Source organism: Alligator mississippiensis, chromosome 4 (genome assembly GCF_030867095.1).
Source record: "Alligator mississippiensis isolate rAllMis1 chromosome 4, rAllMis1, whole genome shotgun sequence".
Lineage (NCBI taxonomy): Eukaryota > Metazoa > Chordata > Crocodylia > Alligatoridae > Alligator > Alligator mississippiensis.
The window spans coordinates 99,465,649-99,490,770 of record NC_081827.1 but is presented as its reverse complement, the minus strand read 5'-3'; the positions used below and the strand labels follow the sequence as shown (position 1 = coordinate 99,490,770).

General features: G+C 46.2%; 1 protein-coding gene across 5 annotated transcripts in view; it reads right to left on the bottom strand.

Annotated features, from left to right (window-relative positions):
* Nucleotides 1-637: 637 nt before the first annotated feature.
* FAM227A (family with sequence similarity 227 member A) overlaps nucleotides 638-25,122 on the bottom strand; it is a 33,931-nt gene continuing 9,446 nt past the window's right edge. For 4 of the 5 annotated variants that reach the window (XM_059726397.1, XM_059726398.1, XM_059726399.1 and 1 more), the window contains exons 6-16: nucleotides 22,832-22,978; nucleotides 20,169-20,270; nucleotides 18,682-18,786; nucleotides 16,266-16,389; nucleotides 15,304-15,408; nucleotides 14,239-14,318; nucleotides 10,494-10,593; nucleotides 9,766-9,884; nucleotides 3,786-3,942; nucleotides 2,441-2,594; nucleotides 638-1,626 (exon numbers count right to left, since the gene is read on the bottom strand). In XM_059726397.1, coding sequence (XP_059582380.1) covers nucleotides 1,488-1,626; nucleotides 2,441-2,594; nucleotides 3,786-3,942; nucleotides 9,766-9,884; nucleotides 10,494-10,593; nucleotides 14,239-14,318; nucleotides 15,304-15,408; nucleotides 16,266-16,389; nucleotides 18,682-18,786; nucleotides 20,169-20,270; nucleotides 22,832-22,978 — 1,332 coding nt within the window. In that variant the 3' untranslated portion in view covers nucleotides 638-1,487. The remainder of the gene's footprint in view (nucleotides 1,627-2,440; nucleotides 2,595-3,785; nucleotides 3,943-9,765; nucleotides 9,885-10,493; nucleotides 10,594-14,238; nucleotides 14,319-15,303; nucleotides 15,409-16,265; nucleotides 16,390-18,681; nucleotides 18,787-20,168; nucleotides 20,271-22,831; nucleotides 22,979-25,122) is intronic. The other variant, XM_059726401.1, reaches the window with a different exon arrangement.

Genomic DNA, 25,122 nt, shown 5'->3' with positions numbered 1-25,122 from the left:
AATTTTCTATGATTAATTCCAGGCCATAAAGGAAACCAGTATCTAAACCAGTCACATGGTCAATCTATCAGCTCACCTTGCCTCTTCACGTCCCATAAGTCTCTACAAAGCTTGGAATCTTCTATTTCTAATACAATATATAAATAAAATTGACTTAAGTTCAGCATCAATAATACAATAAATATAGCCTTTCTCTAATGACATGCTATTTCCCCCCTATGATTAAAGAGAAGGTATAGCCATGTATCAGGGATTCCTGCTTTATTTATAGTGAGATTTTCAAATCCACTTAAATGACTATGGCTCACATCTTAATGAGTTTTCCCAGGTACTTCTGAAAATCCTATCCTCAGTTCTTGGAATGCATTTAGGCTCATTTTATACTGACCAGCTCAGAAAATAAAACACAGAACGATATATCCTTCCACCTCAGTGGAAAAGTTGGAGTGCTCACAGCAGGTTTGAAATTGAGCCAGATATTTAGATACTTACATACTGGCTTGATATCCTAAGGCCTTGTCTCCACAGGGAAACTGTCTAACATTACTGCAGAACAACCTGTCCCACAACAGTGAGTACAGAATAGCTCCCACATAGACAGTCTGTTCCAAAATAAAAATGACTTCATTCTCGAATGTCAGTTTTGGGAGTACCCTTTTAATCCAGAATAGCATTCAGTTACACCAGAATAGCTATTCCCATCAATTCACCCTATGTAGACAACACTTAACATTAGCTTCCTAGTTTCAGAAGTCCTTGCTTCTGTTTTTTCCTATTTAGAGACAGATTGATGAATGGACATAGCTGGAAAGAGTGCTACCCATCCTGAAGTGCAGTTAGGATACATAACACATTCCACCTGATAGCTCCAGAATGCTATCCACACACTAGGCTTCACAATACCCCTGTCCAATGGATAAACATATTGTCTTGATTTCACAGATGGGATAACCAAGACAGGGCTGGATTCATACTAGGTTTCACCAGAAGAGAAAACTAGCAAACTTCCTTCCATCTTGGAAAGTCTCCAGCTGGCCAGTGTTGCTTCAACCATAGGTGTAGTTGGCAAGGAGAGGCAATGAATCTAAGCTGCATAGCCTAGGATTAAATGAGTTCAAATAAAACAAGACAACTCAAACCTCTGCAATAAAAACAAATTTTAAAAAGAGGCAGCTGGCTTTTTTCATCACCACGTATCACTTTCATTCAGTTCTTACTCAATACACATTTTATGAGATTTTTTCCAGTCTAGGTTTATAGACCAAAGAAGTTATAACTCAAACATTTACACTCTCCAAGTGCTTCTGTGAACTGAATCGACATTTTTTTCAGGTTTGACTGTTTTTAATCCGTGGCAAAAGCTCTGATGTTTAGGGTCGACTGCCCAAAGCATACTGTATTAGGATGCAGCAGAGTTGCAAACAGACATTTATGCTCAATAAATTTTAGGAGGATAACATTCTTTTTTGCTTAGGGTACAGTTTAATTTAAGGCTGGTCCTGAGTGATGACATTTCTTGATGCACCCAAAGTCTTGTCAGAACTGCAAAGTACATCTAGGTGAGGGGGCAGCAGTTGGTTCAGTGTCTTCATCTTTCCTTTTTCCAAGAGCAATTGCTTCTCTTTCCTGTGGAGTTGTGGAGGCAAGGAAAAGCAGGAAAAGTAATAGAAATCATTCAAAAACGTTTAAAGTATTATTACACACATAAAATATTTCTTAAATCATCTACAGCAGGCACCTAAAGCCCCCAGCCCCCTGTGCTGGATCTGGATCACTGGGCTCTTCGCAGGCCAAATTTAGATGTGGTGGTGGCAATGGGGTAAGCAGAAGAAGCAGTGGTCACAAGGGTTAATGCAGCTGTTGCTTGCCCATGCTACAGACAACCATCCCCAAAAGGGCTCCATACCCAGGAGTTTGGAAGTGGACTCTGCCCCTGAATTCCAGGTCACCTTAGAAGCCCTGTAGACCAGACTGGCTCTGTGGGCCAAATCTGGTCTGCAGGCCCTATATCTGACACCCCTGACCTAAAGCAGTCAAAGGAAAAATCCAGCAGTGGATTCTGTATCACTTTAGAATAAATTCTTCTCAGCTAATATACAAGTTCACAAATCTTGGTAGCACTCAGTGCTCCCTCCCACTGTTTTAATTATGCTGTTCTCTTGACCAGAATTCATGATCACCATAATCCCTGCATCCAAAACTGTTCTGAAATGAGCATTGGTTCAGATTTTACCCTAAGCTATGCTACATGCTTTTGCCTTATGGGAATAATTAACTAATGTTACACCACAAATTATCTCCCTATTTTGCCCACATCCACAACTCCTTCAGAATCAATGTTAGCTAATAGGTTTCACCTACAGCAGGCTCAAAGAAATCACCAGTTGGATTCTGCACATCAAAATATGCTAAAAATGAAACTGAACACTTAATTTTGTACCTGAGGAATTCTTGCTTTTCCTTCTGCTGCTGCTTGTCAAAATCCCTCATTTCCCTGCAGTGTCGCTGGTACATGTTTTTGAAAGTGCTTTCTAGTTGGCGGAGATGATGAAAACTCTGTTGGATTATATCTGCATAAGTTGGAGAAGACTCTGTGATTTTAAATGTAAAAGAAATACACGGTGTCTTCTCTTTTCCATCCTCTTTGCTAAAAGGTATCATGAGGGGAGGCTGCAGGTCAGATTGCAAGGACTGGCAGCCCTCTGCATATGGGGGAGGTACTCACAGTTGGAAAAGAAGAAGCTATTTGAGATCAGGATTGGGATGCATGGACAGAGCTGTAGGTGTGTGTGTGGCAGGGAGGGCAGTGGTCAAGGCTGGAAAGCTGCATTGTTAGGACATGGATGCATGGCTGAGGCTCTGAATATGTTCTACCTCTCTCTACCTATTGCACCCAGAACCTGAACTTTCATGAGAACAAGAATTCCCTGATAGAAAAATGCTTTATTTTCAGCCTCCCCAAATTCATGCCATTCATTCGTCTATTATGAAAGGATTTTGGTTCACCCTATATTCTAGTGCTCCCTCTTACCACATCTGTTTTCTTAAACTTCCCATTTTGTTAGTGGGAATCTAACACTCTAACCCTATTCTGTGACAGGCAACTCCTTTAAGAGTTGTCACCATTGCAGTGACATCCATCCAATATGTGGGAAAACTGCCAACATGTCTCTTCAACCTAGCCACACAGCACAAAACATCACCTGTAGCAGTCTGGTCCCCAGCAGCCTGAAACCATTCTTAACTTAAGGTTCAGTTCTGCAATTGAACAAAGTTCTGCAGCCATGCAGATTAAACCAGGAATCCACAGACTTAGGAGGGAGGGTGAACAAAGAAATGCCTACAAAAGATATTGCAAACAGAAGCAAGGGAATACAATTGGTTTACAAAAAGAGATTGGGGGAAAAAAAAACACTAAATGTATAACTTGGCTAGGCACCAACAAGCAGCATGAGAAGCAAATGTGTTTCAGTTGCAAGTATATGACGAATGCAAATACTGAACAATTCTCTCTGTCATTGTATGACCAACAAAGACAGAGACAGGGGTGATACAATAAGAGGAGTAAATTGGGGATGGCTCTTGGGAAACTCTTCCCAACTAAAACATCAGTTTGTGGAATAGTTTTCTATGGGAAACTGGTGGAAGCCTAACACTGTAAGACACCTGCTGAGAACCAAGATGGACAAAGTATTCAGATAACAGACTGCAAAGAATAATTCTGTGTTGGTGAATAGGCAGGCTTTTCCCTTCTCTAATTTCTCTGAACTGTTCATAAGGATATGGTATAGGCTTGTAGATCTCCCTCCTGTGAATCAGGATATCCTGTCCAGCCTGTGGTTCAGCCTTGTAGCTCTGGAGGAAGTGCTGAATTAGTGCGCTGTGCCCATTGATGTTAAAAAGATGCCAAGTGAATTCAGGGCCCCGACAAGCTGGGTGTGACTGGGGGAGAGAAATACAAAAAGAGAAGAGGTTAATACCAAAAAGGAGTCCAAAAAATAAAGTAAATTATTGCCTCTAATGGTTCATAACCTGGGTGAAAGATGAGTAATTTCTAAATGCTTAACAACTGGAAACACTATGATAACTTATAATAACTAGCAGCAAGGAATTCCATCTCCTGTGGACTATTTTAATAGGTGGTTGTGAATGAAGTAATTCTTCATATTTAATAACTGATGTTATCTCAAAATAAAATACAAACAAATATGTATTAGGTAGAAGTTTGTTTATAATACTGCACAGCTCAGATACAGCATTATGGGACATGTGTATGTCATACAAATAGGACCAGATAGAAAAGATTGTTTTCTACTTTTAGAAAGCACAGAACAATCATCTTAGTCCAAAAAAACCCCCGCTAATTGAATGTACGCTATACTTCTGTTAGTGAGACTGCACAATGCATTTTGAGCTTAATTTCTCTTAAAAAAACGTATTGCCCCAATTCTTGGCTGAATTCTGAATGCTTGTCCTGTTCCACTGACACCAAACAAACCTAACACTAGAGTAGCCAACCCAAGGATGATCATTCTTGCAAAAGGGAGTTAGGGCAGGGGGAGACTACAGAACTTATGTAATAGCTCCTCCAATGCCCACCCTTCATTGCAGCCGATGCAGGGTGCATACTCCAATAATCCATCTACTCCTTAGCATCACTATTGGCAGCTAGCTTAATTTAGAACAGTCCTCAGGGACTGGCTCAGTGTACATGCAAACCAGCACCAAACAAATGGAAAGATGACGTAACAGCATACACTTTTCACTATACACACTTGCATGTGGCCCTAGGCTGTTCTGGGCACTTCTAGGCTACAATCAAAGTTTGGAGCCCAGTGCTCAGTGCATTTTGATTTAGTATACATTAAAATTTTTTTTTAGATATGACAGTGCAAAAACTCACCAATTTTCTTGAGTTTTAACACAAACTAGATGCTAGATTGTTTACAGCTTATTGTATGCTAAATTGAGGAGGGTGGTACCATCATATGTTGTAATTTAGCAACCTCAGTAAAACTCTGTTCTGTAGAGAAATGCAGTGTAAGTTATATTTGCAGGAGGGAGCATTTAAATCTCTCTCTCATGTTATGCAAACTGAGAAATATAAACTTGTCTATAAAATGGAGGGATTCTGGATTAGTTATTTAGGCACAGTTATTCAAAACTTGGGACTACGCAAACACACTCATTTCAGGAAAAGGATGTCCAAACCTGTTATTCAGGAATAGCTACTATACTTTAAATTCATCCTCCATTTTAATCCATAAAGTGTAATGAGCCCTATACAGCATTGCTTTCTTGCTCTTTGTTTGTACCGTCTACAAGATTTTCATCTGTTTTTTTAAATTGACCATTTTGCTGAATGAGATTAATGGCTGCCATCAAGTGTGTATTTATAGGTCAATCTCAGACCTGGTTAAAAATCTGTGGGAATAGTAGACACCTTTCCTGCAGGTAAATGGAAGGAGTAATTACCTGTAAATAATCTGTATGTATATTGAGCCCAGGGGTACTTAACCCCTGGCTCATGGGCCAGATCTGGCCCATGGAGCCATGCCATCTGGCCCATAGGTCTCCCCAGGGATCTGGAAATTTGGTGGTAGAGGAGTGGTAGCAATTAACACTGCCAAATTTCCAAGCCCTGCATGGCTGGGTTGGGCCAGCACTGTGTGCCAGATCAGGCCTAAAGACCAGATCCAGCCCATGGACCAATTTAGCATTGCTAATCTGACCCACAGAGCAAAAAGATTGGGCACAACTGATTTTGTCAAAACAAGAAACACCCACCAATCAAAGTAATGAGCAGCACAGGAAAGCCAATCAGAAGCTAAGACACTGAGCCAAGGGCCGATTGTAAATGCAAGGTATAGGACTCTGGTTGTAGCTGTGTGTGAGAGCAAGCGGCTAGGGAGAACAGCAGCGTAGGGGTGCACCGATAGAGATTTTGGGGGCTGATACCAATAGCCGATTTTTAAGGAGGCATATTGGCTGATACTGATCCAATTTCCGAAACAGCTATGTGCAGCTGGTAAGTCCTTTGTAGTGGAAGGGGAGATGGGAAGGAAGGGACATAGGGGGGCAAATAAACACCCCCCACAGTGAGGGAAGGAAGGAGTGGGGCAGGGGTAGACACTGCCCAGTCAGGGTGGGGCAGGATGTGGGACGGAGCCATGGCTCATCTGGAGGACGCAGAGGGCACAGGGGGAGGGGGGTGGTATGTGTCCCCAGTTCTGTGAGAGGCAGGGTGGGTGGGCTGCAGCTGTGGGATGGAGCTGGGGCTGCGCCAGGCTCTTCTCAGCAGGGGCTGAGCTTGGGGCAGGTGGCGCTGGAAGGCGGGGCTACAGCCCCCACTGTAGCCCCATTCCTAGCATTGCCACTGCCTACTCCAAACCCAGTCCCCACAGAGAAGAACCCAGTGCAGCCCCAGCTCCAGCCTACAGCTGCTGCCCACCCACCCTGCCTTGCGTAGATCCAGGGGCACACGCACCCGCCCCCCGTGCCCTCCCGGGGTGTGCGCAGCTGCAGGAGCCACCCCCCCTGTGCCCCCCAGATGAGCTATGGCTCCATCCTGTGCCCTGCCCTGCCCCACCCTGGCTGAGCAGTGTCTACCCCTGCTCCACTCCCTCCCTCCCTCACCATGGCGGGTGTTGATCTGCCCCCTCACGCCCCTTCCTTCCCCCATCCCTGTCCACTACAACAGACTTCCCAGCTGCATGCAGCTCTCCAGGCTGCCAGGCTGTGCTCCTTGCTGCCTGCGTGCTGCGCTGCGGATGCATGCACACATGGGCATTTATCAGCCAAATTATCATCCGCATCAGGCCGATTTCCGATACAGCCAATTTTCTTTATATCGGTGCCGATTTGATATCGAATCAATGTATCAGTGCACCTCTAAAGCAGTGTTAAGGAGGAGGAGAGGTAAGGAACCCCAGTGTCAAAACCTCTTTTGACTACATTTCTTGCTGGAAAGACAGTCTTGTATTTCTGAACAAGGAAACTGCCTCCCATTTGTTTCCCTGGACATTGAAAAAAGACTTTGTGAACACTTTGTTTAAACAAAATGTCAATGCCGAAACTCTTGGCTCTATAGTCACTCTCCTCTACTAATGGAAACAACCCTGCAAACCCCAAATACTGGCTGACCACTTGGTCAAAGAAGAGGGAATATTACTCTGCCTTCTTCACAGGTAGACAATCTGGAGCTGACACACAATCCACAGTGGATATATGACTAATTAAAAATGCTGTATTGTATCATCAAATTTCTGGATCTATGGGGAGCCCCACAGACTGGACGATGTGATCCCACAGACTAGATTCAGCCCACTGGCTGGAGATTGAGCACCACTGAAATGCAGTCAGTAGAAGACTTGAAACCTCTGGATTATTCTACAATTCACTGGTCACAAACAGGATGTACTAGTAGTGTAATTAAGGGTTGGGGGAGGAAGCCAACTGGGGCAGCAGCTGTAGATGCTGCCTTTATTGCAGGAAGGGTGCAAAAGCAGCTGTTGCTACAACTGGCACAGCTGCCCCAGGTGCCCTGCTACACCTCTGGGATGTGCTGTTTACAAGCTTTTTCATATTTGCATTGTGGTATGCTCATCAACAGATCAGAGACAGTGCTAACAAAAACATCTTTAGAGCTTTATCTTGAGAAAAACCTAAACAAAAGAATTTATTGTGGTAGGTGCCAATCAGGCATTTGTATTGCATCTCTATGTAACTGGCAGGTCTGGAAAATTCTAAGTTACATGGTGCTCTCAATTAGCAGGAGTATTTCTTTCTAATTGGTTATGTCATAGTGCTGCAAACATCATTCTTTTATACAGTTTTCCACCCTTAGCTTTGGCCTGCTGCTTCAGCAAGTGAGCTTATGTCCAAACCACAGAAAGAATCGTGTTTAATTTGTTTTCCACACACTTGTCAGGCTGATGGCCAGAAAAGATCAGGAACAGCTTTTTGTACAATTCATATAACTCTCAGACCTCAACAGCCTCACAAAGTTTACACTGATTTTCTTTAATTCTCAGTGGATAGGTAGAGTAGCATGATTGTAAAATTTATTTACCGATTCTGCTACCTCCAGGTTTTAACTTTACAACAATGACTCACCCGAGAAGAACATTCTTTAATTTTGTAGCTTTAAACCACGTGTGATAATTCATTGATGGTTATTTTTCTCCCTTTCTTTTTAAAAGTACCTTGCATTGCCAAGTCTGCCTATTTCTTAAAACCTCCAGTCTGTATATGATGAAAACTGTTATATTCTTGTCATTTATTAATTTCATGGTTATGCATGACATTAATTGGCTTTTTAAATTCACAGGCCAAATCAGCCTCTCAGATGCAAATGCACAATTCCTATAGATTTCGATATGCCCCAGTACTTTCTATCTGATGTTTTGTTCTGTTCCTTTATCCATGGTCTGTATCCATTATCACTTTTTCTAGGATAAGGTCTGAATGGCACCTGGCTGCTGTAGTTGCTACATAGGCTGTAGCAGATGGATGGGTCAGGCGGGCTAAGAATACATTTCTCAGACTGCCCCTTTACATAGGAAAATGAATATGCAACAGCCACAAGGGGATTCCAGGCCCAGTTCCCCAACAGAAGATATTTCAAATCAGTATGTATTGGAAATCGGCCTGATGCGGACGATAATTTGGCCGATAAATGCCCGTGTGTGCGTACAGCCATAGCGCAGCATGCAGGCTGTGAGGAGCACAGCCCGGCAGCCTGGAGAGCTGCCTGTCAGAACACTTGGGAGGAACAACAGAGTGGTCTCAAACCAAATAAAGGCAGATGTTACTTGTGAGGCATCTGCAAGTCAGATTAAGAATTTGAACTACCTGCTGGCTGCTGTCTGAGTAGAGACATCCATGTGTCTGAAGAGGAGCAGGAAGTACCACAGAAAAGGACAGGGAAGGAAGCTGCAAATGCAACTGGACAAATGTGAATGGGAGTCTGGAGAGAGAGCTACTCGTTTGTATGCCAATGTAAACAGCAAGGAAACCACCTCCTGTTGTTTAATCCCTCCTGTACTTAGGGAAAGAGGAATTTTTACATTCTTAATAAATAAACAAGACTGCATTGAAGGAATGCTTGACTCTACCATCCATTTCTTCTCCTCATTCCTCTCCTCTATGCAACCCAAGCTGGCTACTTGGGTTAACAGGGGTAATATGCAAAACAAAATACATCCCCAAGATATAAGAGGTTGCCAGTTTAGTGAGGAAGGAAAAGTGTTTGACATAAGAAATTTCCACTGAGAAAGTGATGATGAGACCCTTTCAAGGAAAATGCGGAACAACTGATGTCAGCATTATCCTGACCCAAACAGGAAAGACAGAAAATAAATCCAGACTGCCATAATGTGAAAGTGAGGCTCCCAAATAATATAAATGTGTTGAGAGCTTGATTAAGCTCTGCAGTAGTACTCCTCCTAGAAGAGGGTACTAAAGGAGAAAATAAAAGGCTTGCCATCCACTCTTTGGTTGCTATACAGATTATAGAGGCAGGATATGTGGAAGTGAACTGGGAAGCAAGTCTTAGTCCATGTTAACTAATGCAAGATACCCACATCACCACTATTACATAAATAAAGCAGCTGGTGAGGACCCCCCAGATTTCTTTCTGGAATTAAGAGGGCATTTTGGCATCAGCAACATGGATTAGGTTGTATTTCAGCAAGTTCTGCGCTGTACATGAGGTGAGGAAAACTATCACAACTTTTCCCACTCCCTCCTCACATGCTATATCACCTCTTTCTGAAGCGAAGTGATCTTTGGCCGTCTTGTCTCCAGCACATGTTGGGTCTGCTTCAAACCACTTTCTTCATGATTCTTTTTAAACTGCAGATCACATGGCAGGGCCCTGCCACCTGGGACAAGACACAAACACCAGTTGTCTTTGTCTCGTATCTCCTTACCATTTGACACAATACTTCTTGATCAGCATAGTATGGAAACAGCACCACACAAAAGGAAACAGTGGCGCAAAAGAGGGTAATAGATTCTGCCACTTTATTGAAGCAGATATCTATTACTTCTGTGGAGTTTTCCCTGCTCAGCCAGACCTGTGCCCCAGTCTGGCTGGGCAGGGAAAAAGTGCGACACATTACAGAACAGCTGGTCTGCTTCATTCAGCAATGACTATTTCTAACCAGAGACAGACAACACTGTTTCAGTAAAAATAATAGGAGGCAGCGGCAACACACTAACAAACTTAATCCTTCAAGAAGCAACTGCATGTGTTCAGCCACCAAGAAACCCTCAAAAACCACAAAACAAAACAAAACAAAAACAAACACAACCTGTTACACATGAGCACTTCCAATTTATTAGGTCAACTAATGTCAATGGGATTTTCTCTCTCACTTGTAATGTATGTTCACCATAAGACACCTATTACATGAGACTCACGAGACAGGGAGTCCCTAGAAATTCTAAACAAAACAGGGAAGGTTTCTCCTTACCTCCCAATTCCTTACCTTTCAAGGACATAGATCCACGTATAGCTTCCCTGGATTCAAGGTGTAGGCTTCTTTGACCAGGCTGGCACTTGTTGACAACTTGTATCAAAGGGTTGGGCTTCACAACAAAGAGAAGGCAGAAAAAATTATCAATGGAGATGTATACCACGGTGGTAGAATTAATGTTAGAATTCTCTCTGTCGTCTTAACCTCCTGAACCTTTTTGTTCACCCCCAACCAAAATATTACTGCCTCTAGTGTGAAATGCAGCAGACGTTTGTACAAGGAAAACTGGACAGCAGAGTCACAGGAAAAGAAATGAAAACCAACTCTTTAATTGGAAGTGGCAGAGAAATTTTAGGTTGTTAGGATGTAGTTGTGGAAATTGGAAAATAGGTAAGACAAAGCTAAAGCTGCTATGGATAAGGAAAAGTGACTGAGACCATCCATAAAATGCCCTAGCCACCCCTGAAGCCATCAGCCTTCTTCTGAGGAAAGCCTGGAAGTGGCTTCCTTCAAAATTCATCAACTCCTTAAATTTCCTCAGTGCAATAGCTCAAGAGCAGGATGTTGGCATTTCTAGTTTCCTACTTGCTTATCTGGGACAAAAAGGTTTGAGAATCACGAGGTCACTATCTCCACAGACTGATGCTATTTTGTAACTCAGTGAATTTCCTTTAGACATCACTCTACCCCATAGTCCCTTAGTGAATCATGATATCCCTTTGCCATCCCACAATGAGAGGGCAAAGAATACTGCAAAGCGAAGACCCCAGGGGGTGCTGAGAGCAGTAGGTCCTGTTGAAATATACATTTCACTTTGATGACTTAAATATCATGATACACACAAAGCTTCTTCTAGCACATACGCTGGGCAGACACCAAAGAAGAATAAAGTGATCTGGAGGTTGGAAGGGATGATTTAATCAGCGATATTAAAAGAACAAGATACAGTACTCTGTATTCAGCTTGATCATGGGGAGCGGGGGCTGCTATAACTGTCTACAAGTGTTTGACAGCATGAACTCTCATTAAAAATTAGAGATGAGCAAGATTCAGCCCCCATGTACAAATTATGAAAGAGGGAGGTAAAAGCCTTTGCAGGGTCGGTAAAGTATATTCTTTCCTATGCAAATGTTTGGCTAGTCTATCCCAGATGGTGGATTTCAAAGGTAAAAGCCTACTCTTCTGCTAACTTTGCTTAGTTAAAACAAAACAGAATTTTACTGTTTACTAAGGAATGGGCAGACCTGAAAAATTATCCCCATGTCATCATGTCTCCCTCTTCCACAACACCCCTTTCTAGTGCAGGGGTGGGCAAAATACAGCCCGAGGGCTGGATTTGGCCCACCAGGCCATTCTATCTGGCCCACAGGGCACCTAAAAAGTTTAGAAGGTTAATATTTATCTGCTCCTCACTGCCTGTCAAAAATGAGAGGAGCCAGGGGCAGTAGGCCCCAGGGGAAGCCAGAAGGACTCACCAGCCTGGCCCCACCCCACCCCACTCATGCCCTCCAACCAGAAGCCTCTGCCTGCAGCTGCTCCAGCACCACGTGGCCCACAGGCGACTGGTAGGGGGTGCATGTGCCCCCCCTGAGATTGGCCCCCAAAAGTGGGGCAGTTTTTTTGTCGCACAGACTGGTGGTGTGTTTGGGGGGGGGCATTAAGCCACGGCACAGAAGTATGGGAGTGGACATGGGGCTTTTGGCTCGCCTCTGGACCCACCCACAAATGTTGCCCCCCCAGACTCAGGAGGCATGAGTCACCCCTGACATGGCCCCCAGCTGCATCGCCTAATCACAGGGCCATGCCAGTACTCCGGGGCCAGGAGTGGAAGGGAGGGGATGTGTGTGCATGTGTAGTGAGAGAGGCACACTGTGTGTGTGTCTGTGTGTCCACGTCCATCCATCCATGCAATGAGGGATGGAGAGACGGTGTGTCTATATTTGTGTCTGTATGTGTGTTTGTGCAATGAGGGAGGGGGAGAGAGAGATAGAGCAATGAGACAAGGACAGTGAGTGAGCGTTTGCGCGTGTGTGTGTGTAATAAAGGAAGAAGATAGAGAGTGCGTGTGTGTAGTGAGGGAAGCAGTGTGTGTGTGTAGGGAGTGTGTGTGTGTGTAGCGAGGGAGGCACAGAGTGTGTGTGTTCAATGAGAGAGGGAGAGTGTGTGTGTGTGTTCATAGGGTGAGTCTCACAAGCACACCCCACCATATACATGCACCCACATCTCCCTTGCACTTCCATACACGCATACCCGCACCCGCCACACACCCCAGCCACCCTCCCCCATACATATCCCACACAAACCCCATACCCACCCACACCCCACATATCCACACACACCTACATGCTCCTTCACCCCACACCCACCCCCCACAACTATCCACCCTCCTCCACATACCCACACACCCACAGCCCCCACAAATCTATACCCACCCCCACAGCATACAAGAGTAAGACTTCATTTTAAGCTGTTGTCCAATCACCTCTGTGTACACTACACAAACACATGTAAATCAGGACAAAAATATTTTTTGAAATCAAATCAATGAATGTTGTAAATGTTTGCTTTTTTGAGTAAAATGTGGTATTTTTCTGGTTTTGAGATGGCACAACTCTTTACTGAAAGGAGTATTTCCAGGGGCAAGAGGAAGGACTTCTGGTGGCAAAGGGCAGGGGTTAGGGGTGGGACTTCCAGTCCCAAGATGGTGACCAGGGGGCAGGGCACCTGTCAAGGGGTGGGGCTGCCCATGGGGCTCTTGACAGCTTGCTAAAACTTGGTAAGCAGTCCTCAACCCAAAGTAATTGGCTGCCCCTGTTCTAGTGCAATAAGGATTAATAGCCACAAACCTACAGGCAAATTGTTCATATATGCAATTCCCCCCCCGCCTCCCCCACCTTTACTTGAGCAAATATGCTATTCTGATCCCATCAGTCCAACTGGAATCCTTCTTCTGCTTTATCTCTCAAGTTCACTCTTCCCCCTCATTCCATTCAAGGTTTGGCCACACTCAAGCCATCCCTACAACCTGGCTTACAATTGTCTGCCCCGACCTGCCTGAGCTTTTTCCATGCCCACTTTCTAAATGCCATATTTTGTATCCTTCTCATCTACCAACTTCCTTTACACTACCTTTCATACTTACAACTCCATTCCTGCTCTGTGTGAGCCAAATGACTGCTCTCTTCACTGCTCCTCTGCAAAGCTCCTCAGTTTTAGTCTACCAAAGGATGCATTATCAAAACAGCTAAAATAGTCTTATTTAAGGTAAAATGTCTCAGATACCCATCACCCCGTATCTCAGTACAGATAACATCAGATAACACTGCTTTGACATCAGTCTATTATTTGATCACTGGGAGCAAGAAATGGGAACTTAACCATGCACTCATAAACAAGTAGCCATATTTTCAAAAGAGCTGATCCCCTATCAGTTGCTGCTGATCTCAGCAGAAGATACTAGCTGGCAGTAGCATAACTAAGGTGGGGAAACCAAGGCAGCAGCCCTAGATGTGACTTAAGGGTGTGGGGGAGGGGGATGAAAAAGTAACAGCTACCACCACAGCTGCACAATTACAATGACAGCTGTTAATCATTTAATAGACAAGGAGACAAGAGAACTTAGAGAAGCTATGCAGGAACAGAAGATACAGAAGGATAGAGAGATGCAAAATGGATCCTCTCAGGTCTCAAATGTTTCAGGTTCTAGAGCATTCCCTCTTTCTTTGTTGCATGCCTTTATGAACAAGGTGCTCTTTACCTTCCATGGCTGAATGGAAGGCCTATGTGTCTTCTCTAGACTGCCAGAAGTCTTGAAAGAAGCAAAGGGGAAGGAAGTGACTGTAGGGAAAAAAAAAGAAACAATGTTTTTCAGTCTTGAACCTATAACCAATCTAAGTAGAGAGAACCCCTGCACCTTCCCCAAAAAGCCTCTGTGTAACTGAGGATTCAGTGCTTCAGCCATACAAGATTTTGGTACTAGGCCCTACATTTACTACGTTTGTAGGTCCTTATGGGATGATACAGATTTTCTCCCTCCTTCCTAAATACGGCCCTCTTGCAGACCTACTTATGTATTGATCACAGGAGGAAACTGCCCTTTCAAATAGTCATAGCCACTTTTAAGCCAGGACAACTTGACTAGATTTCTTGACTTGACTAGAGTCGGTACCGATCAGTAATATGAACTGGTCTCCGATATTACTCCTTCAAAAGAAAAACAAAAAACAAAAACACCACCAGACATGGCCATTGCAGCCCTCCCATTCTGTCTGTATGTAGCACAAGAGACTAGGACAGGCAAGTCTTCTGCATGCCAGGGAACAGCATTAACCCCAACCTAGCTCAGGTCATCTCATCTCTGATTACTCAAAAGTGATTTAGCCCAGATGCCCTGGTAGTAATTAAAGGAACACTAGACTGGAAGGGATCTCTTGAGTTGTCAAGTCCAGTCTCCTGCTATTGTAGACACCACATCATATAATCTCTTCCGTATTTATCAGTTCTTCCTCTGGCAAGCAGCAGCTCACAGGCATGACAGCCTGATAAAATGCTGACAGAGAGCTAAGGTTGTGGATCATGCTGTGCCTTTTTCTTAGCTACACAGCAGAACTGTTATTGGTCCTGACCCCAGTGCTCTTTCCTGCCCAGGGCAGGGAGTCGGACTCGATTACCTACTAAGGTCCCTTCCGACCCTAGCATCTATGAATCTATGAATAAATGCAAGGCATTTTCTATAGAACAGCAGCTGCCTGGTTTGGGGCACCAAACCTTTGTTGAGCTCAACAGGGACCTGACAGAAGCCTTTTGTATCAGGACTCTTTACCACTCTGTTTCCTTTTTGTTGACAGCAAATCTTCTCTTCTGAACCTTTCTGGTTCCAACTGGGAGTAGTCCCAGCTTGTGTAGGTCCCTGGGACAGGCAATGTTCCTAAATGGGAGAAGGTGGGGGGAAGGGTAGATGAAGATGAGAGGGAATGAAAGAGAGAGAAAGGGAAGGGGAGAGAAATGGAAAAGATATAACAACAATAATAATAATACAGCCCCAAATAAACATGTAACGTATGTGCCATCTTTCATATTCTGTGTGCACCACAAACATGAATCCTTGCAACAGCCTAGAAGAGTATGGGAAGGACTGCATCCTCTACAACAGGTAGATGGCACTTGTCCAAGATACAATGGGAAACTAGGGTGAGGACGGACTCGCAGTTCAGGAGTTGTTTGCTTCCAACCCTCTGTTCAGAGCATGACCAACAATTTAGTGTTTGTTTTGTCTCTTAAGAAGAGAGCATAAGAAAGGATCAAATAAACGGAAACAAGGAGAGAGAGTGAAAGTAAGAATCAGGCATGTAGTAGAATCAAGAGAAGGGTGAAAATGGAGTAAAACAAGAATGGAGGGGAGAGTAAGAACTGACTGAGGACCCAGTTTACAGGGAGTATGCATTGCTTCACAGGCTGAAAACATCCCCTGGATTTCTATCTCCTCTTATCAAAGAGGGCCTCATGGATGAACTCCAGCAAGAACACGTTCCGGTCAAGAAATGACTTGATTCACGAAGGACTCTAAAGCGAGCAGGATGATGGAAAAAAGGTCATTTAGAAAATTCTCAGGGGCAGGCAATTGCAAACATCCCAGGACCTAGCAATTCCCTTCTTGTCTCATGGAATTACAGAGTTGAGAGGGTTAGATACATTTTTAAAGAAGTCAGGGAAAGAAGACAGAGAAACTGGTCTGCACTTGGGCAGCAGTGATAGCTCTTTTGGGCAGGAAGCAGACTGTCTTACCTGCCATCCACTCTGACAGCACATTACAGAGCTGGGACTTGAACTCATCCGTATTGAACCAGGACCCTGGGAAGCTGGAGCAGAAGCAGGTGTACAAGGCTTGGCTCAGCAAGGAAGGGAAAGCCTAAGAATTAAGCAAAGAAAATATAGAATTCCATAAGTTTGACATGTTAGATAGGAGTCCCTAGGGATAAACTGGTGTTTCTAAGGGTATATCTACCCCATCAACAAGGGTACCAGAAAGTATAGTCACAGCAGTACAGAGCTCAGCATGGGCTAGATGCCAGGTAGTTACTGAGATTCTTAAGACAGGTTTTGCAGCCTACACTATACTGAATGTAAACTGCATGATTACACTCTTCTCAGTACCCAGACAACCTAGTTCAAAACTACCCGACTGCGGTGAAAATATATCCCTGTGTGCGCCAACCTTTTCCTCAGCATGACCCCATTTATGACCCCTCACTTCCAACCTGCAGCACCCCACCCCCATGGTGTCTCTCCCCACTGTGGTGCCCCTCATTCCCAACCTGCAGCCCCCTCCCCCCTCCCAGATGTCCCTCACTCCCAGGGCTACAGAACCAGGGCCAGGACCCACAGGCCCCTGCCCACACCCCCCCACAGCACCTGAGTCCTAGGTGCTGCCCATGGGAAGTGGCAACTGCTGTAGCCAGATCAGAGAACCTGGCAACCCCTCATCCCCTGTGGACGTCATGGCCAGAATGGAGCCTGTGTGGGTCTCCATGCCCTGCTGCCCTCCACCTGGGGGCCTCCGCAGTGCAGCAGGCAGGACCTGGTGCAGGAGGGTGAGGAGGCTCAGTCCCCCTATTGGGCACCCCATGCCAACTATGCATTCATGGCTAGGCACCCCCTGCCTGCCCAGCAGCAGTGGCGGTAGTGGCGTGGAGTTGTGCTCCCTGGTACTGCCAGGCAGGCAGGGGGCACCTTGCCATGGTTGTGTGGCTGGTGCAGGGTTCCCAGCAGTGGCACCAAGCCTCCATGTGGAGGCCTCGCGGGGAGGGCCCAGAGCCCATGGCAGGCAGCCCGCATCCACCCCCACCCCGCACACAAATCTGGGATCACATATACCCCCAAGGTGCCCCACTGGGAGTGCACACAATGGCAGGAAGCCAGCCCCCTTGCCACCCCCTGGACAAACCTCACCATTGAGGCCTCCCCCCACTCCAACAGACTTACCTGGAGGGAGCTGCGGGGGCTGCTCTCCATGCTTCCTGGCTGCCATGTGCATGTCTGCACACATGTACGTGGTGCTCTCTGCCTGATCGCCCTCCTCCCACTCCCCCCCAGGCCCAAGCAGCCCTTGCAGGCTGGAACTCTGCCGGCCTGCAAGGGAAACCAGCCATTTCCCGCTTTTTTCTTCTTTCAAGGAGAAAATTTGTGATTGTCTTGGCAACCCCAGTTTTTACTGGGATGATCCCAAAAGCATCGCTACCCCAAATTTGGGAACTGCTGTCCTTAATAGCTTAATAGGGATGTTGACATTCCTGTCCCACACAGTGAGTGTCCAAGTACCAATCCATCGAAATTAAGTAATACTAGAATATTCTCCAACATTCACTTATCCAGAGCTGCACAGCAAGAAAAATGGGTGGACAAAGAACATTTTGCATCAGTGGGAATTTTAAAAGGAAACAAATGTTCCCCATCTCTCTCGCTCTGAAGGTCCTACCAAAAAGGAAGAGGCAGAATGATCTGATGGCTATCACCAGGGAAATTCAAAATCCATCAGATAAAAGTAAAAAGTAAAAAATTAAGAAAAAAACAAGTTAGAATTAAGAAAAGGAGCCAGAGGTGATGACTAAATAAGTAGAGTATAAAGGGCAAAAGTAAGTTGGAGGAAGCAAGCCTCAAATGAGGCAAAGGATGGGAGCAGAAGAGAACTGAAAGTCTGGAAGACAAAGAGGGGTTTCCTTATTTTATTTTATTAAAAGTCAGTTGCAGAACAGCAGCAAGCATGAATCACATTTGTCATCATGGGGCATTCCAGACAAGAAACAAGTTCAAGTCCAACTGGACATTTTGAGCCCTGGAAGAATTAACTGGATTGGCCAGGATGGTCTAAGATTTCAGAGGCCAGTCTCAGCCTGCCTGTGAAAATTAAAATAAGTGTCCAGGGCATTAGTTGTGAAATAGAAAGCCCTAGCAGACAGCAAAATTCTCCTAATAAATTAGCTTAATTAGTGGAATGGCCATTAAAAAGGGGAGTGTTAACACCAGTGAAGTAAAGAACAATGGGCCATTAATGGGCCACTGACTCATAGTTACCTGAACAGTAATACCAGTGGTGCTTCACCCCCATCTCTGCCTGTAAGGGTAGGGGGCAGGATGGGGGCAGTGTCCCAGATTTCACATTGTCCTCAATGGTCATCCTATCTCTAAACTTTATTATACTTACTTTAATGAGGGCCTCCTGGTGGCGGAATTTGTGACAGTCAAGTAGGAGAGAGGCATAGTTCTTTGCAATGCGATCAAACAGCCGTGCCTGAATCTCTTGGTTTGGCTACAAAAAAAAAAAGGAAAGAGAGAGAGAGAGAGAGGAGGAGGAAAATGAATGAATAACTAGATGAATATTTGCCTACATATCCAACCACAGCTGACATGACAGACTACCCACAAGGTGTCTCACTGGGCCTGTAAGCAGTGCTATTGAGCAAAAAAAGATTCCCGATACAGTTTAACTTCTTTAATTTAGCTTCTCCATGAGTTTAATGAATTGCAAGCAACAGTAAACATTGTACCACAGGCTCTCTCAGTAACAAAAGCATAAATCTGCACTGACTCTACTGACTCCAGTCAATGGAATTATTCCACATTTGTACTTGTGTGACTAAAAGCATAATAGTCTGGCACTGCACATGTGAAACAGCAATGGTACAATGCCTCCACTGAAATAACCCAGAAGGCAAAGGGGCCTTGTAAGAGGGTCACTCACCCAGATTGCTTATTATGGCCAGTTAGCACCATGTCCAAGGTTTCCAGACCGTTTTAGGTTGGAAAAAATTTTCCCCGCAATATGAGAAAACAACAAACCAAGCAAACAACAAACAAATCCCAAATCTGTGGTCTTTCTTCAGACCTTAGAAGGAGTGAAACAGGCTCTGTGTTTCAACTCCAGGCACCACTACCATGTCCTTGCTCTCCCCTTTTCTCCTTGCTCTCTCCCCGTGGAAGCTCTTAACTCTCTTTGTAGCCCTACCCTCATTTACTGACCAATTACAACTAGCCCCCAGGTTTGCAGCCAGGCAGACTCTTGACTGCTAACTACCTGCTGCTGGGTCTCAGCCCTGTGATGGCTGAACACTGAGCACTTCCTAACCATCCTAAAGGGGTAAAGATGGCAATCAGTCTGTTTGTGCTCATGATTCTAGGCTTGTTCATGGACTACGAAGAGCCCAAAGGGGTGCTCCAGGTTTTGGCAGCTACTCTGAAGCTATATCCACAGACAGCTCCACAATTTGGAGCTGCTCCAGAATGCCATGCTGCTCTATAGCACAGCTTCATCTCCTGCTCTGCCTTGGTACACCTCTATACTTGGACTTCCAGAGAAACTTTCGTTGGGCAGTGTCCAGTTGTCTTATGCAGCGGCTGTGATAGGAAAATTCTTCCTGGGGGATTTTGGGGTTTTATGAACCAAAAACACTGTTTCAATGGGAGAGAGAAACCTTCCTTTGTGTCACAGGGTACTGGCAGTAGTGGGCGTAGGTATTCATTACCCTAGAAGGGAAAGACAGGATGTGCTACTTTGCATTACAGTAGTGAAGTGTCTAAATTGTTTTCAATATTCTTCTAAGGAATCTCAATCCTTTATTCAGTGAGACAGTGTGAAATATTAGGAGGAATGCCAGCTACATTAGCCAGCCCTTGTCCTGGTCTTTTCCTCACCTGATACAATTGGAGAAAGAACCACCAGAAGCTATCCAGCAAAACAGCCTGGGAGAGTGGAGCTGTGAGGAACATCCGTAGCTTCTTTTGAGGAAAGCGAATCTGGCAAAAAAAAATGAAACTGTAAGATCCAGCAGGTGGAAAAAAAGACTTTTGGAACAAGTCACTCTGACATTCACCCACTCCACACCTTGTTTTCTCAGCCTCCACTGGGGAATACTCCTTGAAGAACTGTAGCAAAACCCCCAGTTTTTCTTTTTTAAATTTATTTTAAAATACATTCCCTCCCCTTCCCCAACCATTTCTGACTTTTTCTCTCCCTCTATTCCCAATAGATAAGTATAAGTGAGCTAAGACACAGGATAAGCTTCAGCATTTTATTTTGGTAGCAAGTTGTATTTGTTTTGTTTTTTCTCCTTTATATTGTATAATTATTATGTTTATATTGATTTTTACTGTTCTATATTACTGTTTTACTGATACTGTATGATCTAGGCCTACATATGTAAGTTATCATAAGTCATGACAAGTTTCCATTTTGTTTGTCAAGTCTCTATCCTGTCCTCAGGCCCAGTTGTGTAACCCATGACTCACACCTGCCCCACCTATGTAACTTGGTTCCTGAATGAATGGGGATGAATAAGGGTGCTTGAGAGACAATGGCAGGTTTAAAAATAGCTCCCTCTGAATGACCGAATCATCAACACCAATACCTGGACCAAAGACCCAGCCCTTAGAATCACCCTCAGCATTCAAGAAACAAAAGATGAGGCAACCCACCACTGTGCCAGGCTGCACATGCTCAGTAAGAACACCTGGAGCCCTCTGGAACAGGACTGACCTTGCCTGGACAGGCTCTTCCCATAGGAGATCAGAGGTAGTCTGTCCCATGAAAGGGGTAGTGAAGACTGACTCCTTGGGACGCCCTCTCCATCTGGACCAGCACCATGCCACACCACCTATCCACCCAGAGGCACTGCCAGTGACCCCCCTCTGGACAACACCTACTGGACAAAGACCCCTTTCCAGCTTGAATAGGTAGCTATCACTCCCCACCCTCTCTTCAACCAAGAACTTGGACTCTGCTTCTCTTCCCCACCTGGACTTCAACCCTTCCACTGAGTCTTTCTCCTGCTGCCATTGTGAGTGTGTGCATGCGTGTGTGCATGCGTGTGTGTGTGTGTGTGAGAACCAATAAGTTCATGTGGCTGTGTAGTGTGCTGTCTGTTTAATAAAACTGGTATTTGGACCCCTAAGTTGGGTTTTGCTTTACTATGGTTTGGCCCTACTCCAATCTCTGCTCCTCGCCCCTCTAACTCCTGTCTCATTTTTCCCTCTCCTGCTTCTGGCTCACTGCCACCTCCAACATCTTTGATGAGCTCCTCTCTGCCTCCAACCCCGCTGTTTCTTTGCCACTGTCTTATCCCCACTGCCTTTTCCTTTTCCCCTGAGCAACCAGGTTTCTGGTCCCTCCAGAAGTTCCCTGACTAGATCCTCACTGACCCTAGGCCTGGGTGCGTCTACCCCGGGGCCTGAGGGGGTCTCGGTGGATGGGCTGATCTGGTCCCTGCTCAGGAAAATGGAGGCAAAGAAATCGTTAAATAGGTTAGCCTTGTTGTCTGGTGCGACAACCAGATTTCCTAGCATGTCTTGCAGAGGCCCCACGTTACCCGGTACCTTCTTTTTGCCCGCTATGTATTTAAAAAAGGACTTCTTGTTGTCCTTGATCCAGGTAGCTAGTCCCAGTTCCATCTCCGCCTTGGCCTTCCTGACTACCCCCCTGCAGCCCCGAGCAACCGAGGTATAGTCCTCCCTGGTGATGGCCCCTCCCTTCCACTGGGTGTATACCTCCGTTTTAGCTAGGAGACGTTCCCGTATGCTTTTGGTGAGCCATGGGGGCTTTTGCGCCCTCTTGCCCCCTTTGATCCTAGTTGGGATTACCTCCCTTTGGGCATGGAGGTTCATCTCCTTAAGGAATGACCATTCTTCTTAGACACCTGGCTCCCCTCCCCTCCGGGACCTCAGTACTTCCCCAACTATTCTTCTTACCTCATTGAAATCCACCCTCCTAAAGTCCTGAGTGTGTGTGTGTGTGTGTGTGTGTATATATATATATATATATATGTCATTGTGTGCATGATATATGAATTAGTGATTTATGTATGTGTACTGAGTGTGTGGGTATGGACAACTGATTTTTGTCTAACTTTTGGGGTGTATAGTGTATGTGCTTGAATTGGTGATAGGTATGCATGTGCCTAGGCTGGTTTGGATGTGTATGTGCCTGAGTCGGTAGTGTGTGTGTGTGTGTGTGTGTGTGTGTGTGTGTGTGTGTGTGTGTGTGTGTGTGTGCGCACCTAATTGATTTGTGTGTTTGTATATGTGCAATTGTATATGTGCAATTGCACCCTCCTGTCTAACAGTGCAATATTGAGATCCTGAGAGTTGGCCTGACCCCACAGGGCAACAGAACCTTTGAATCCTTTATTTGCACAGCCCTCGAAATGGTCATATTCACAAACAAATGCTAATATTCACACAACACATATAAGTATACCTATCCATCCACAAAACCATCAGGCACATATACTCAGATGTTCACCTGTATGAATTTACAACCATGGCATGGAAACATACTTGCCCTCTGAGAGTAAGTAGGGTACCTTTCCGCTTGCTGGCTTTCTCTGGGCACACACAACTTTCTCCACTACTTCAGCTAGATTTGTCTCATTAGGCAGTGCTGTTGGTTCATGCTCATTATACCCTGGGTATTGATACAGTTCCACCAGCTTGTCCTTTTCTGACATACTCTTTGGACAAAGAGAGGAAGAGAAGGGAAAGGAACAGTACAAACAGAAAAACAGATACTGTAATGAATCTCAGCAAATCCTCCAGTTTGATGTTTTCTGTTTTGAGCATAAAGCTTCTGGAATTAGCTGGTCCATGAACTACTGCTGCAGTGCTGAACCTGTGGGTCATGTGACCCCAACAGGGAGAGAGAGAGAGAGAGAGAGAGACTGAGTGTGCATGTGTGTGTGAGGGAGAAAACTGCAGCATCACCAACCCATTTTCTTCCATTGTCTCCAATGAAGTCAATTTCTTTAGCCACTTAGGGTATGTCCACACATGCAAGCATGTGCGCTTGCAGCAGCTCAAATAGAAGCAGTGCAAATTTGAGCTGGGGCTTTTTGCCTCAGCGCACATGCTCGGACATGCACTTTGGTGTGGAGCAAACTGTGCCACTTGGGGCAAAATAACCCTGCCTGGCTCCTCCCGGATCTGCAGCCAGGGAGAGCTAGAGCCCAGGGCCAGCACCTGTGCTGTCCCCAGCAGTATAAAAAGCTGCCCTGTCCTGGCCCCATCCATACAAAAAGCTGCCCTGGCAAGCAGCTCAGGGCTACTCACTCTCTGGAGCTTCTGGGGCCCAGCCAATTGATATCGGGGGACCCTACCCCTTGTGCCAGCTGGACTGCTGCAGCAGCATCCCAAATCCATTTTTAAAAATACCCCAAAATCCATGTTCCTCCACATTTAAAACAAAAAAACACTCTACACACACACACACACACACACACACACACACACACACACACACACACACATCGAGAGAGAGAGAGAGAGAGAGAGAGAGAGAGAGAAGTTGGGTAATGCTTTATTGGTATATATACAATGTTAAAGCAATTTGGAAGCCTACCAGTGTCCCTATCATCATGAAAAAAAAATTCTAAATACCTATATGTGTTGATGTGTACTTTTGGTTTTCTTTATATATGATGGGTGTGTGATGAGGGGATGTGGTGTTTGAAGAAAGAGGGTGAGAAGGGGTGTGGGGAAAGGTGGGTGGGTGGATGTGGAGGGATGTGGGTTGGTCTGTGGGTAGGAGTGGGGCAATTGCTGGGGGCACTGTGGGTGTGGGGGACCTTGTGTGGGGGCTGCTCAGGAGGGGTGGGTTCCCTGGCCCCAACAGGGTGCAGGCCCCCCCAAGCACATGGAATGCCCCTCACCGACCAGGGTCCCAGCTCCCCGCTGGAGGGCCACAGCCCCTATCCCCCACAGGGCCCCAGCCCCCCTGCCCAGGATCTCAGGCACCCTGGGGGCCCCCCCCACCCAGGGTCCCAGCTCCCCCCTGGAGGGCCACAGCCCCTATCTCCCCCAGGGTCCCAGCTCCACCCTGGAGGGCTCCAGCCCCCCTGCCCAGGGCCCGTAACTAACCTTTAACAGCAGCAGCGGGGGGACCATGTGCTGAGCCCAGCCTGGTCCTGCCCACCCTGGGGCTGCTCTTGCTGGCCAACTGGGCTGGTCTTGTGGTAGCAGGACCTGGCGTGGCACATAATGACCAAGTGCCAGGCCCAGCCAGGTCCTGGGCCCCCTCTCCAGCCCAGTCAGGCTGGGCCCATGCTGACAGGACCCAGTGCGGCATGCGGGGACCACGTCCCAGGCCCAGCCTGGTCCTGAGGCCCCTCTGCAGTCTGGCCAGGCTGGGCCCAGATCCCTGCAGCTCACTAGTCCGGCTTTGCACTGAAGTGCGTTGCATGGCTCCAGGAGGCGCACACAGGAGCTGCGCCTCCCGGAGCCCTGTGACCCACTCCGGTGCAAAGCCGGACTAGCGAGCCACATGGGGCTGGACCAGGTCCTCACCCCCCCCCGCAGGCACAGGGGGCAGAGGTGGGAGCTGGCTCTGGGGCCTGGCCCATGCTGACAGGATCCGGTGCGGCATGCAGTTCCCGCGTGCCGCGCCGGGTCCTGCCACCCAGCCAGGTCCTTCCTATAGTGGCAGTACCTGGCCCAGCATGCGGGGACCACATGGAGCTGAGCCAGGTCCTGCTGGCCCTGGGGCTGCTCGTGTGGTGGCATGAGCAGCTCCAGGGCCGGCAGGACCCGGCTCGGCTCTGTGGGGTCCTCGCGTGCCGGGTTGGGGAGCATGAGCCAGCTGGGGCCAGCAGGACGCAGCTTG